At 52.2% G+C, this 15,039-nt stretch overlaps 1 protein-coding gene across 1 annotated transcript; it reads left to right on the top strand.

The window, feature by feature from the left end:
- The first annotated feature begins 335 nt into the window (after positions 1–335).
- On the top strand, positions 336–6,651 carry LOC140389965 (eotaxin-like). The gene is made up of 4 exons (XM_072474680.1): positions 336–501; positions 638–758; positions 3,571–3,648; positions 5,300–6,651. The coding sequence occupies exons 1-4, from the start codon at positions 426–428 to the stop codon at positions 5,325–5,327; spliced, it is 303 nt and encodes a 100-aa protein (XP_072330781.1). The 5' UTR covers positions 336–425; the 3' UTR covers positions 5,328–6,651.
- Positions 6,652–15,039: the final 8,388 nt, after the last annotated feature.

Genomic DNA, 15,039 nt, shown 5'->3' with positions numbered 1-15,039 from the left:
TTAAACTGAATTGTACCATCCGCAACCGTGTTGGTTCGTCTGTGTAGCAGAGCACCCAACACAACAGTAGGATTTCATTAAAGTAAAGCATTTGGAAATGTATTGTGAGAGAAGAGATGAATACTTGAAATACAATGAAACATTTCTTAGCAGTCAAAAGAGCTGAACTTGTTCTGATTTGCAAAAGTGAGTGATTACCTTTACCTCAAACCTTGAAAGTAGCACTTCATTCGCATGAAACCACGCTGACGTAATTGACATTAACTGCCGTTGTCTTCCGGTGTGCTTTTTGTGATAATCATGCGAAAAGGGAAATAAGCTAACCATGAGAAACACACGAGGGTACAACCATTTCTAACCTCACTGCAACAGCTACTGCTGAAGAGTCGGGGTGCAGAAAACAGAAACTTCTCAGAGATTTTACAATGCATTCCAGTCGATTGCACCAAATCGCTGTCATTTTTATGCTGTTTGGGATCATCCTTGTGTCAAGCAACTCATGTAAGTTTTGCATTTTTAAAATATCTTCCATACATGATGAACAAACAGGGGATTTTTATTTGAGCGAGCCCGCTTGATGAAATCATCATTGTGTACGCTCAACTTGGACTTAAAGCAGTACTCTTTTATTTTTCAGATCTCCGGCCAAGCAGGGTTATCACAAGCTGTTGCAAGCGAGTGTCTTCAAAAAGAATTCCCTATAACGTTACACATTACAGGATACAGAATGCCCTTAGTCCTTGTGTGGAAGCTGTAATGTAAGTAATTATATTTAATCAAACCATCTTCAAAGGTTCAATACATTTTTTTATTCATTCGGAGTTTAATAATAATCTTTATTGTCACAAGAAGGCTTACGTTAACACGGCAATGAAGTTACTGTGAAAACCCCCTAGTCGCCACATTCCGGCGCCTGTTCGGGTACACAGAGGGAGAATTCAGAATGCCCAAATTACCTAACAGCACGTCTTTCGGGACTTGTGGGAGGAAACCGGAGCACCCGGAGGAAACCCACGCAGACACGGGGAGAACGTGCAAACTCCGCACAGACATTGACCCAAGTCAGGAATCGAACCTGGGGCCCTGGCGCTGTGAAGCCATGGTGCCATTCTGCCCTATTTGTGACTTTGCTGATAATTAGGCCATTCTAATTGCATTTGTGAAGGTGATAGTGAGTTGCCCTCTTGAGTACTACCAAGTGGCTTGCTCGGCCATCACAGAAGGCAATTCAGAGCAAACAACATTTTTATGATTCAGGAATCACAGACCAGGTAAGGATGGTATATTCTCCTTCACTAAAGGACATCAATGAACAAGATGGATTTTTACCTTAATTGGGTACTTCCGTGGCCACCATTAATGATACCAAATAATTGATTTAAATTCCTCAGCTGTCACGGTGGGATTTGAACTCATATCTCTGGATCAGATTTCTAGGATATTAGTCCTGCAACATATTCACCGTGCTAACACACCCATAAATTGAACCTTTTGAAAATCCTTGTGTTTTGCTTTGTTTTTTCTCTGAAATGTTCTCCTCTTTCCCTGAAGGCTCCAATTGTTCCTGGGCAGAGCTCCAATAATTCTCTGAAACTTTAGGACTGGGTATGTTCTCAAATAGTATGACTCCTGGAATTGCTAGTTTTGTTTTAAAGCGGGTATTTTGCTTGGGCAACAAATGCCATCTTGGCGGGCCCAAGTCATACGCCAAAACAACTTGCAGTTGTGTTCTCTGGTTCAGCTGAAAGTGAATGGCGTTTTGGCTGAAGCGCCAAATTCTTCGTTCTCGCTTGCAGCCAGGTGGCAACAGACAGGATTGGAGAATCCCGCCCTTAGTGTTTTCCAGCGCAAAGAGAGGCCCTTTGGCCCATCGGGAAAATACTTTGCTTGGAAGAGTGCCCCTTGATTCTATGGTGCTGTGGCCAGGCTTGTGTATTGAGTTATCATGAGATGTTGGGCAGCTGGTTTGGCCAGCCATGTTAACCATTTTCAGGAGAGTATGTCCGAAGGGAGAATATCGGAGCAAGCAAATATACCGTAAAGCATCGGTGAATTGAAACATGCACTCGCATAGCAGTGGGGAGGATGGTGTGAGGGGGGGATTTCCAACAGATATTACCCATTTTTTTTGACACGGTGAATCTTGAAAAATAATCAGTAACTTTGTGGTATTTTCTGGTTTCCTGTAAAGTACAAAGGACAAGAAATGTTTTGGCAGTCCAAAACACTTTGGCATATGTTGGGAGAGGACATTATTTGAACAAAGGGTTTTGAAGTGAACAAAACAGTGTTTGCATCAAAATGGGTGGACGAGTGAGCTTCCCACCTTGACGACTACAAAACTGATATTCAAATCTCCTTGTAGCTCATGCAACTGAAACATTAAAGTGATATACTCGATCACATATTAGCTTAGAGGTCACCACTGCCAATTTTAACAGAGATCAGAAGCTGCCACAGGACATTTCTCTGTCGAATGTATATTTGTCATTCACTTTAAATGGGTTAGCAACTCTGGTGTAATAGTGAAACCACAAATTTTGGACACATGTTATATGCCCATCTAGGAGAGTGGCACAAATGTTTGAATGTTTGTCACTAATAGTACCAACATTAATTACTCATCATACCTTTTTATATATTACAGGCACTTTATAAAATCTAGTAAATGCTTTTGTTATGAAAATAAGTGTCTTCTCATGTGCATTCTGAATAAGCATCAATCGTCCAGTTCCCAATCATTCCACGCCTCCATCCACAACCAGGGCAGTCTTGAGGGCTCTCTGCTTCTTCCTTACATAGAGGCCCAACCAGTTTCCATCCACATATTCCTCTTCCTGGTTGAACTTGTTCTCACTCTGAACAACTTCTCCTTCAACTCCACTCACTTCCTCCAAATAAAAGGTATTGTTTTATGTACCCACATGTGTTCTAGCTATATCTATGCCTGCCTGATATGTAGGATATTCTTTGTTCCATTCCTACTCAAGTCCCATCCCTCGGCTCTTTCTCCAATAAATTGATGACTGTATTGGTGCCATTTTCTCCTCTCATTCTGAACTGGAAAAATTTGGCGGATTTCCTTCCAATTTCCACCCTCCCCTCACAATATGATCCATCTCTGAATTGACCATTCCCTTCCTGACGTCTCTGTCTCCATTGCTGGGAACAGGCTATCAATCACTAACCATCTTAAGCCGATTGATAGCTACCTTGATGACACTTCCTCATGCCTGAAAGGACTCTATTCCACTCTCCCAGCATCTCCACCTCTGTCACATCTGTTCAAATGTTCTACACTAACACTTCCTTTTTTCTATCAAGTTTCCCCACCACCATTGTTGACAAGTCCGTCTTGTCTTTAAGCAGGAAGTAATATCATGGCATGTCTACTTATAGTTTGGAATTCATCCTGTCTTTATCCCAATACATATCCAACCATTAAAATAAAGCTTCACACATCAATGATGACTCATGTCTCCAGTCATTATCTACTTAAACTGCGCACAAAGTTTTTGTATTTATATACTTCAGAGTTCTAAAGATGTTCTCATTTCTCTGCTATTTCAGTTTCTACACAGTGGAAAAAGGAGCCATCTGTTCTAATCCAGTTGCACGTTGGGTGCCAAGAAAGATCAGAGAGATTAAGTGAGTTGAATTTAATGTTATTTGGTTGTTATCTGCTTGGCTGACTATTTCACAGAGTCACAGAATCGCAGAATTGTTACAGCACTGAAGGAGGCCATTCGGCCCATCATGGCTGCACCAGCTCTCCAAGTGAACATTATGGCTTCGTGCCATTCTCCTGCCTTTTCCCCATACCCCTGCACATTATTTCAATTTAAATAATTATCTAATGCCCTGTTGAATGCCTTGATTGAATCTGTCTCCACCACACTTCCAGGCAGTGCATTCCAGACCCAACTGCACTTGTGAACAAGTTATTTTAAATTTCTCCTTGAGGTCCCCTTTGAGAGCCCCTGTTGAAGATAGCAAACATGTAGGTTTCTCTCTTTTCCGATAATAACTTGCTCCACATTGGTTCAACGGAAATGGAGAGCATGGTCACGGGTCTCCACTTAGGCATAATCAAAACCAATGCCCTTGCAGCATGGTGAAAGTACCTACTGTTAAAACAGTGAGCCTGGACACGTGATAAACTTGTTTTAAGGGAGTTATTGAATGAGATAATTACAGTAATCAACATAAAATCATTCTTTGTGTTGAATGTTAGTTCTGCATCCTTCCACTTTGTAACTCCTTTAATCAGAAACACCATGATGCCATCAGTGCTCTCTGAAAAATAGTCAATATGATGGTACTGGCCAGCTTTATCTCCAGCTGATAACACCTTATTACAAACATGTTACATCTGACACTCCAGCATACACAGTACAACAGTGCACCTGAGAATATGATGCTTAAATCTGATACTGCAACGAGAAATACAGAAGATCAAGTGCACTCCAGCTAATGATTATATTGTTGAACTTTAAGATTCTGTTGTATCAAAAGGCATAATGTAATAAACATCATTTAAAGGTACTAGATTTTTGCTGAGAAATTTCCTTTGAGTCATTATGCTAATGGTCCATTCTGCAGGATTATTTTCTAACAGCAAGCCATTATTTTCCAACAAAATCAGCTTTGACCTGCCTTTGGTCATGCCTGCTCCATAATTTGGGGTAATTTTCTCATAATGCATAATGATGAATATGCATTCCTTTTCTCGCTCCTATTTTCTAATTTCAACATCGCTCATCCATTTGTTTCTTTCTCAATGTTATTAACATTTCTAGGCTGAGAATTCCTTTGGCTTTTGTACATTTTGTTCCTCTGCTTGCAGCACCTTCCTTATCCCTGCATCTGCACTGTAAAGCCAAACCAATACAGCCTACATTAACTTATCCTCTCCCAGGATCTCAAAAATACACAGGAAGTCCTGAGGGCCTTTCGATTTTGTCCCTTCCTAACATCTTGACATCAACTTTAAACTAATTTCTGATTTACCACATCCTTGCTTTCACATTGTTCAACCCATGAACTCTGAATGTACACCTAGGTTTCTTTGCTTAAAACACGTCTTTTATCTCTCCCTTGCTTGTCCTTTCTTTGTTAGTTTTCATGTTGATTTTTCTCTCGGGCTTGATATGACTCTTTTCCTTGATATTTGCGAATATTTTTCTTTCCGAACGAGTGTTCCAACATTGTATCTAGTCATAGCTATAAACAGTTTATTAACAGGATCATGCCAGTAGTATGAGGTTATATTTTCTTCTTATCTTTTGTTTCTTTCAAGTAACAAGATGGAGACTGGCAGTACTTAAATGAGTAAGGGACGAAAACAAGACACCATTGTTCACCCATGGAAACAAATGTTTGTATTTTTGCTGTATCTTTTGACCTCCGAGTCACTTATTTCTTACCGATAGACCTTAAATTTCCTGTCCATCATATGATCAAGTCAAAATTTTGTTGAATGTTTGAATTCTCCGAACTGCTAAAGCCCATGATTAGAAAGTCAGCTTTAACAATGAATGTACCCTCACTTTGTAAACTAAGTTCCCAAGTCATTCATAGCTCTCAAGTTGAATCAGACTATCCGGGAATGACATTTTAGAATTAATCAGAATATTTTATCTATAATCCTATGATCTTTCAATTTTTTTAGTACTTATCTAAGTGTGCTGTGCTTTGAAATATTCTATGTGCTAGGCTTAAGTGCTTAACAATGGCACAATTTTATTTAGAAATACACGCAGTACGTTACCTTGAAATGCAGCAATAATATGATACCTGAAAGCACTGGTAGATCTAGGCTTCCAAAGTGAAAGCTTTGCTCATAATTCCTAGTCTCATGTGAAGACTCCCAGTCTATTATAAGGCAGTTAGTTGAAACGTGTGTGCAATAATGATGTTCCATGCCCAAGGCATCTTTAGCATGTTTTATATTAGGTGATAATGATATGTCACAGAATGTCAATTCTGACCCAACGTTTGTTTTATATTGCTTGTAAGCTGAGTGCTGATGATACTTAGTAATGTTCAGTTACAATGTCTTATTTGCATTTTTGTTGGGCAAAAGCATAAAGGAAAGTGAAGCTCAGGTGGTAAATTAAGCTGAGGTACCGATAAGTAATGAGCTAAATAACAGACTCAAGGGCTAACGGTCCCTCCTCACCATATATTCCTAGAACATCAACCATCAGATGTTTGAAAACAAAGATACATTTAGCATTGTTTTGGACTGAATTGCTATTCCAAAAATTAATCAAAAGCTTTAGGAAATGTTATTAATAAGAATGCCATTGTTATTTCTGCATTGTACATGGAGATAAAAAATTAGTGAAGCTGCAACAGCATTATTTAGAATATTGTGCAATTCTTTAGTAGAGTTAGCCATTAATATGAGGAATTTATATGATATAGTATGCCAAGCATTTATTTTTCTATTTTATTTTATAAATTTGGATTTTGTTTTTGCTTATTAATAAAGGGTAATGCTGCCTGGTTCATATGTCTCCCTTAAAAACCCTTTCTGCAAACTTCGATAGCTAACTTTGTTTCTGCAGGTATGATATTCCAATATAAAATCCTACAATGTTTGCCATGAATTTCCTTGGAAATAAAAAAACTCTGACATTCGTTTTATTTTCTGATTAAAATGATTGGCTCTCATTTCATTTGTGGGCACTTTGCCAGAAGGCAGGTTCCTGGCTCATTGTCTGCTAATGCTTCACCCTGAGCTGTTTTCTTCACATTTTTCTTTGTCGGTGGGATTTTACCACATTGCCTTCCAACATTCGCAGGTGCAGGATAACGAGGCACGGGTCCCAATTGCGCATGCGCACCGATAAGCGGGCAGGCATACGCACTGCGGTCGCATTTTTTAAATATGGTCGCACCCCCCACCGCCCCCCCCCCAACCCCCCCCCCCCCCCCCCCCCCCGCCCCCCCCCCCCCCCCCCCCCCCCCCCCCCCCCGAATGTAGTCATCACGTGCTTTGGGCACGATTGCGATTCCTCCCTTTTGTCAGCAGCAAACAGGGTAAGAGAAAATGGTGGGCCGCGAAGGTCTGCTCGCGTGGGCCGCGAAGGTCTGCTCGCGTGGGCCGCGAAGGTCGGCCAGCGTGGGTCACGAAGGTCGGCCAACATGGGTCGCGAAGGTCAGCCAGCTTGGGTCGCGAAGGTCGGCCTGCGTGGGTCGCGAAGGTCGGCCAGCATGGGTCGCGAAGGTCAGCCAGCTTGGGTCGCGAAGGTCGGCCTGCGTGGGTCGCGAAGGTCGGCCAGTGCGGGTCGTCCCGAAGGTTGGCCGGTTGGTAAAAATGGGTCCCCGGAAAAAAAAGTTTGAAAAACACTGCATTAGTGAGGCTTACTGCCTCGCTCTAAAAAACAGATTTTCTAAAATGTGGGTGTGATCCACATTGCAGCATCTCGTGAAATTGCGTTGAATCTTGTGAGGCGTGGCAAGACAGGTAGATCCGCGGAACGGGGTCACCCGTCTTTCACCGGCCACGTTGTGCCGTGCGCGAGCTGCTATCCCGACGCAGTGTGTCCATTGGATCGCACCCTTCATTTCAAAAACATTGGTTCAAAAATGCTTTGGACATCCTGATGTTGTGAATGGCACTTCTTGAATGTGAGTTGTTACTTTGCTTTATTTAATACGGAACTTGCTGTTTGAAAGTTGGTAACTTGCTGGGCATAAAGTATCGTGGGCCATCCTGAACAATCTTTATTTCAGAGGCATTAATTGTGTGTGCAACCAGGTGGAAGAGAACAGCAAGATGCTTATAATCAGATCTGAGTGCAACTGAATTCACTGTCCTAGCTCTTCCTTACAGAATTAAAATGCAATTTTTGCACAATTGTTCCATATTTTGGAGAGCAAATATAAGCAAGCCAATAATTCACCAAACCTTTGAGAATAGGTTGCTATTTGAGGAACAAGCTGAAAACAGGAACTGATGCTGCCCTTGTTAGCATCACTCCCCTACCCCCACGCCACTTTTTGCTCTCTAGATCCCACCCACAAGATAACCTGCTTATAGCCTTCCTTCACGAGAGATGTTGCTCACAATCTGCTTAAAGAGTCCATAGTGGCACACAATTGAAGGATACTGGGCGTCATTCTCCGACCCCCCAGCGGGTCGGAGAATGGCCGATGGCCGCCGTGAATCCCGCCCCCGCCGGTTGCCGAAGTCTCCGGTACCGGATATTCGGCGGGGGCGGGAATCGGGCCGCACCCGCTGGATTCTCCGGCCCGAATGGGCCGAAGTCCCGCCGGCGTAAATTAGAGTACCTATTTACTGGCGGGGCAAGGCGGCGTGGGTGGGCTCCGGGGTCCTGGGGGGGGCGGGGGGGCGATCTGACCCCGGGGGTGCCCCCCACGATGGCCTGGCCCGCGATCGGGGTCCACCGATCCGCGGGCGGGCCTGTGCCGTGGGGGCACTCTTTCCCTTCCGCCTCCACAACGGTCTCCACCATGGCGGAGGCGGAAGAGACTCTCCCCACTGCGCATGCACGGGAAACTGTCGGCGGCCGCTGACGCTCCCGCGCATGCGCCGCCCCGACATGTCATTTCCGCGCCAGCTGGCGGGGCAACAAAGGCCGTTTCCACCAGCTGGCGGGGCGGAAATCCCTCCGGCGTCGGCCTAGCCCCTCAATGTTGGGGCTCAGCCTCCAAAGACGCGGAGCCCATTGATTCAGAAAGGCTAGATTCAAAGCCAATTTTTTGTCCCTCCAGTTTAGCAAATGCAAAATGGAATTAAAATGCTGAGCTTGAAAAATTTCTTGCCCTTATAGATTACTAGGTTGTGGATAAAAATATTACCATTTAACTTTATTGGAAACTGGAGACTCTGGGCCATTACTGGGAGGGTTAGCAACCATATTGTGTGTTCTCTGCTCAGTTCTCATATGGGAAATATATAACTCGCATTAGACTGTAAATCACTGCCTGGGTTTATTGCTATAGTTTAGATGAAACTCAAAAACTTGTCCTGTTCTGACTTTATTTTGGAAAAGCAGTCTCACAAAGTTACTTTGTTGTCAAGTCTGTTTCCATAACAGTGAAGTGGCTCAATCCCCCTACAACGTCTATGTCCTACTTCAGGGGCAAAATTCTCCCCCAATGGCGCGATGTCCGCCAATCAGACGTGCATCGCGCCGGCCCAAAGGTGCGGAATGCTCCGCATCTTTGGGGGCCGAGCCCCAACATTGAGGGGCTAGGCCGGCGCCGGAGGGATTTCCGCCCCGCCAGCTGGCGGAAATGGCCTTTGTTGCCCCGCCAGCTGGCGGAAATGGCGTTTGGTGCCCCGCCAGCTGGTGCGGAAATGCGGCGCCTGCGCGGGAGCGTCAGCGGCCGCTGTCAGTTTCCCGCGCATGCCCAGTGGGGGAGAGTCTCTTCCGCCTCCGCCATGGTGGAGGCCGGAGCGGAGGCGGAAGGGAAAGAGTGCCCCCACGGCCAGGCCCGCCCGCCGATCGCGGGCCAGGCCACCGTGGGGGCACCCCCCGGGGTCAGATTGCCCCGCGCCCCCCCCCCCAGGACTCCGGAGCCCGCCCACGCCGCCTGGTCCCGCCGGTAAATACCAGCTTTGATTTACACCGGCGGGACAGGCAATTTCTGGGCGGGACTTCGGCCCATACAGGCCGGAGAATTGAGCGGGGGGTCCCGCCAACTGGCGCGGCCCGATTCCCGCCCCCGCCCAATCTCCGGTACCGGAGACTTCGGCGGGGGCGGGGCGGGATTCACGGCGGCCAACGGCCATTCTCCGACCCGCTGGGGGGTCGGAGAATGACGCCCCGGTCTAGGATTGCACAAGTATAGTTTTGTCACTTTATCGGCGTCATTCTCCGACCCCCCGCCGGGTCGGAGAATGGCCGTTGGCCGCCGTGAATCCCGCCCCCGCCCCCGCCGAAGTCTCCGAAGGGAGAAAAGTCGGCGGGGCGTTAATGGCGCCGCTGCCGCGGAGAATGTCACGGGTCTGCGCAAGGCAGCCGATTTTCGGCCTGCCTATATTCTCCCTTCCGGATGGGCCGAAGTCCCGTCGACGTGATGACCGTTCACGTCGACGTCAATCAAACCTCCTTTTCATCGGCGTGACCCGGTGCTCCAGGCTCACGCCGACCAGCGAGGAGGTGAGTGACGGCCTGGGGGGTTGGCTCTGGGCAGGAAATGGCGTGGCCGCAGACTGATTGCCTGAGGAGAGGTGTGTCTCGGCTTGTGTGTGTGTGCGGCGGGGGGGGGGGGGGGGGGGGGGGGGGGTGGTTAGAGTAGGCTGGGCTCCGGGGGAGTGCCGGGAGGAGGTCCGTGCCGGGGTGGAGGTTGGGGGTTGTGGAGGGCGTCCGTGCCGGGGTGGAGGTTGGGGGTTGTGGAGGGCGTCCGTGCCGGGGTGGAGGTTGGGGGGGGGTCCGTGCTGGGGTGGAGGTTGGGGGTTGGGGAGGGGATCCGTGCCGGGGTGGAGGTTGGGGGTTGGGGAGGGGGTCCGTGCCGGGGTGGAGGTTGGGGAGGGGGTCCGTGCCGGGGTGGAGGTTGGGGGTTGGGGAGGGGGTCCGTGCCGGGGTGGAGGTTGGGGGTTGGGGAGGGGGTCCGTGCCGGGGTGGAGGTTGGGGAGGGGGTCCGTGCCGGGGTGGAGGTTGGGGGTTGGGGAGGGGGTCCGTGCCGGGGTGGAGGTTGGGGGTTGGGGAGGGGGTCCGTGCCGGGGTGAAGGTTGGGGAGGGGTTCCGTGCTGGGGTGGAGGTTGGGGGTTGGGGAGGGGGTCCGTGCCGGGGTGGAGGTTGGGGAGGGGGTCCGTGCCGGGGTGGAGGTTGGGGAGGGGGTCCGTGCCGGGGTGGAGGTTGGGAAGGGGGTCCGTGCCGGGGTGGAGGTTGGGGGTTGGGGAGGGGGTCTGTGCCGGGGTGGAGGTTGGGGGGGGGGGGGGGGGGGGGTCCGTGCCGGGGTGGGTGATGGGAGGGCAAATGAGTTGGTCCACATGGCCAGGTGCCAGCCTCCAACAGTTGGACCCATGCGGTCCATGCCACCTGGCTGGGGGGAGGAGGGGATATGGGCAATGATGACATGTCGTCGTTCCCCTCCCCCCCACCAGGTCGTCATGTTTTCAGATCATCCAGCGATGTTGGCCGCCGTGGTGGCAGCCGCTCATGTCTATGTTGCCCTGGATGAGGAGGAGGAGGAGGAGGAGGAGGAGGAGGAGGTGCGTGCCAGAGAGGCGGCGCAGGCTGCCGCAGAGGGGCAGGCGGCAGCCGCCCAGGCTGGAGGGACACCTGACCGACAGGACGAGGAGGGGGAGGAGGACGTCGCGGCCCCACGGCAACGGAGGCACCCGAGGGCGCCCCGTGTGTACCGGCCCCGGCAGTCATACCAGGACCTCACGGACCGGGAATGCAGGAGGAGACTCCGGATGAGCCGGGAAACCGTGGCACACATCTGCCACCTGCTGGCACACCTGTCACCGCGTGGCACTGGCGGGGGACACCCTCTCCCCGTGTCCGTCAAGGTTACGGTGGCCCTGAACTTTTATGCAACGGGGTCATTCCAGGCACCGAGTGGGGACCTGTCCGGCATATCGCAGACATCGGTGCACCGGTGCATCCGGGCAGTGACAGATGCCCTTTATGCCATGGCGCACCGCTACATCCGCTTCCCCGTGGACCGGGCCAGCCAAGATGCCCGGCCCGTGGGCTTCTCTGCCATTGCCGGGTTCCCCATGGTCCAGGGCGCGATCGATGGGATTCACGTCGCCGTGCGGCCACCTGCAGATAACAGGGCCGTGTTCACTAATAGGAAGGGGACCTATTCGATGAACGTACAGGTGGTCTGCGACCACCGCATGATGATCCTGCACGTCTGCGCCCGTCACCCAGGCAGTGTACACGACTCATTCGTGTTGTCGCGGTCATCCATCCCCGGCATGTACGAGGGACGCCATCCCCGGCTGAGGGGCTGGTTGCTGGGCGACAGGGGCTACCCATTGCTATCGTGGCTGATGACGCCTATACGGAGGCCACGCAATGAGGCGGAGAACCGCTACAATGATGCCCATGTAGCGACAAGGGGAGTGATCGAGAGGTGCTTTGGCGTGCTGAAGATGCGTTTCAGGTGCCTGGACCTCTCTGGGGGCGCCCTCCAGTATCGGTCAGATAGGGTCGGCCGCATCATTGTGGTGTGCTGCGTCCTGCACAACATAGCCCAGCAGAGGGGCGATGTGCCGCAGGCAGAGGAGGGCGGAGTGGAGGAGCAGCAGGAAGAGGCCCAGTCCTCCCCAGATGAGGGGGATGGGGGCAATGGTCAGGGCAGACGGGGTAGACACAGACGGGTGGCTGTCCACCGTTACCGGCTGGCCCAGCGGGCACTGGACAGGCTGATAGCCGCCCGCTTCACTGACTAGATGGGCGTGGGAATCGGGTAGTATGGCCACAGACCGCACACCATGACAACAGCCGACCACCCACACCCCCCACCCATCCACCCACCCAGCACCCTCACCCCCCTCCCCAACCCCACACACCCCACCCGCATGCACACCACCCCCCCACTCCCAATTGCCGATCCACCGGCGGCACAACGGGCCGGGCTCACCCAGTTGCGGGTGGACGCGTGTCTATCGCAGGCCATGGAGAATGATGACAACCCGCCTCCGATGAGCTCCTGGCTCTACATCGTTGGACTATGTCTGACCATGGCCACAGTACCACCATCCACCCGGACCATCCCTGCATGCGGCTGTGACACTGCAGCGCACGGTCCCGTCCTCTGCCCGGGGGATGTTGATGGCGGCCCAGGGGGAAGGGGGCAGACTCACCTGGGGCTGAGGTAAGACCACCCCTCACACACACACTTGCGCTCAACGTACATGACACCCCCGCACACATTGGACAGAGCACAAAGGTAGCTTCGGTAGGTGTAACATTGACTTTAATAACCAAAGGAGTTCATGCATGTGCCCTAGCGCCTAAAACTCATCTGTGCCCTGCACCCGTGCCAACTTACTCAGTGTCTAATTGTTTGGCCTTACGGGCCCTTTGACTACGTCTACGTGGTTCCCCAGACGGTACAGCAGAACTGGAGGTGGACTCCTGTGATTCCTGCCCTCTGACACTGGATCCCTTTGGCGGCCGTTTCCTGGGGCGTCCTGGCCTAGATGGGCCAGGCTGCGGCCCGGGCGACTGGGATGGCGAGCTGCCAGCCTGTCCTGCCCATTGCCCACCCGATGCACCTGGGACGGAAGGGGGGGAGTCCGAGGTGTCGCGGTGTACCGGGACCTCCCCTACAGAGGGAGCCGGGACGGACCACACCACCTCCTCCTCCCTCGGGGTGCCCGATGGCCCCCAGGCCTCTACATGGGTGGGGGATGCGAACAGACTGGCCATCCGACGCGCCCCCGACATCTGGCGCTGCCAGTCCTGGAGGCCCGTGCTGGTATCGACAGGGGTCTGCAGGTTTGCAGCCATGGATCCCAGGGGGTTGTCGAACCCTGTCTGCGACAGTGCGACGCCAGCTCGCACATGGCCACTGGCGCCGATGCCCTCAGCGATGGCCTGCTGAGACTGGGCCATGGCCTGCAGAGACTGGGCCATGGCCTGCAGAGACTGGGCTATGGCCTGCTGAGACTGGGCTATGGCGTTGAGCGCCTCTGCCATCTGGCGCTGGCACTGGCTCATGGTCTCCTGTGAGAGGGCAGCCATTTCCTGGGCCACAGACGCCGCCTGCACGGAAGGCCCCAGGCCTCGCAAACCGTTCCCCATGTCTGACACCGTCGCACCCATTTCCTCCACCGCGGACGCCACCCGTGCGGTGTCAGCCTGGGTGGCACGCATGACCGGGACCACTCCCAGCTCCTGGACGCGGGTGGACTCCTCCACCTGCAAGCCACCCGTCACCCTATTCGCTCGTCTCCGTGTCGGTGGTTGCATCGGATCTATGTGTGGGTGTGGTAACTGCAGGAACCCGGGATCCATCTGGGCGGCAGATGTTCGCTTGGCCTGGGCTGCCCTCCGACCGCCCGGTCCCTCTGCTGCTCCTACCTCCACCTGCTGTACCGGGACGGCTGTGTTGTGCGCACCAGTGAGTGTACCAGACGCCTCATCACTAAAGTGCCCAACCGTGGTGAGTGTTTCTGCGATGGTGGAGGGTGTTGGTGACAGCAGTGGCGTTGCGTCGTGCTCTTCGTCCCACTCTGAGTCCATGGCACTTTGGGGTGGGGGTTCGTCTCCACCCATCCACTCTGAGTCACTGTCCGGTATTTCGTCTTCCCGGGTAGGGGTGTCCTGGGTAGTGCTGTCCCGGGTAGTGCTGTCCCGGGTAGTGCTGTCCCGGGTAGTGCTGTCCCGGGTAGTGCTGTCCCGGGTAGTGCTGTCCCGGGTAGTGGTGTCCCGGGTAGTGCTGTCCCGGGTAGGGGTGTCCTGGATAGTGATGTCCTGGGTAGTGGTGTCCTGGCTCGGATGTGACGGGGGCCTGTGGCTGCCCCCCTCATCGCTGGGTGGTCGCTCCCGCACGTGACGGGGGTGTCGTCTCCCTGTTGCTCCAGGTCTCTCCGTCTCCCGTGGTCTCCGAGGGGCATCCTGCGGGCGTCGCATGCTGGAGGGTTCGGGTCTCTCCGTCTCCCGTGGTCTCCGAGGGGCATCCTGCGGGCGTCGCATGCTGGAGGGTTCGGGTCTCTCCGTCTCCCGTGGTCTCCGAGGGGCATCCTGCGGGCGTCGCATGCTGGAGGGTTCGGGTCTCTCCGTCTCCCGTGGTCTCCGAGGGGCATCCTGCGGGCGTCGCATGCTGGAGGGTTCGGGTCTCTCCGTCTCCCGTGGTCTCCAAGGGGCATCCTGCGGGCGTCGCATGCTGGAGGGTGCGGGTCTCTCCGTCTCCCGTGGTCTCCGAGGGGCATCCTGCGGGCGGTCTGCATCTGCGGGGATGGGTGCCTGGACGTTTGGTCCTGCGATACACAATGAAGCATGCATGGTTAGACATCAGGCAGTGATCAGGTGATACGGGAGAGGGGGATATAGGGGAGGGGGGATATGGGGACGGGCTGTTGGTGGCTCACTTGCT

This window comes from Scyliorhinus torazame, chromosome 14 (assembly GCF_047496885.1).
Source record: "Scyliorhinus torazame isolate Kashiwa2021f chromosome 14, sScyTor2.1, whole genome shotgun sequence".
Classification (NCBI taxonomy): Eukaryota; Metazoa; Chordata; class Chondrichthyes; order Carcharhiniformes; family Scyliorhinidae; genus Scyliorhinus; species Scyliorhinus torazame.
The sequence above is the reverse complement of the archived record's forward strand: the minus strand, read 5'-3'. Positions and strand labels throughout refer to the sequence as shown.

Excerpts from the sequence above, each read along its gene's own strand:
- LOC140389965 (XM_072474680.1), top strand. The coding sequence starts at position 426 with ATGCATTCCAGTCGATTGCACCAAATCGCTGTCATTTTTATGCTGTTT. Across the intron at positions 502-637 it reads CCTTGTGTCAAGCAACTCAT|ATCTCCGGCCAAGCAGGGTT; the intron begins GTAAGTTTTGCA and ends TTTATTTTTCAG. Across the intron at positions 3,649-5,299 it reads AGAAAGATCAGAGAGATTAA|TAACAAGATGGAGACTGGCA; the intron begins GTGAGTTGAATT and ends GTTTCTTTCAAG.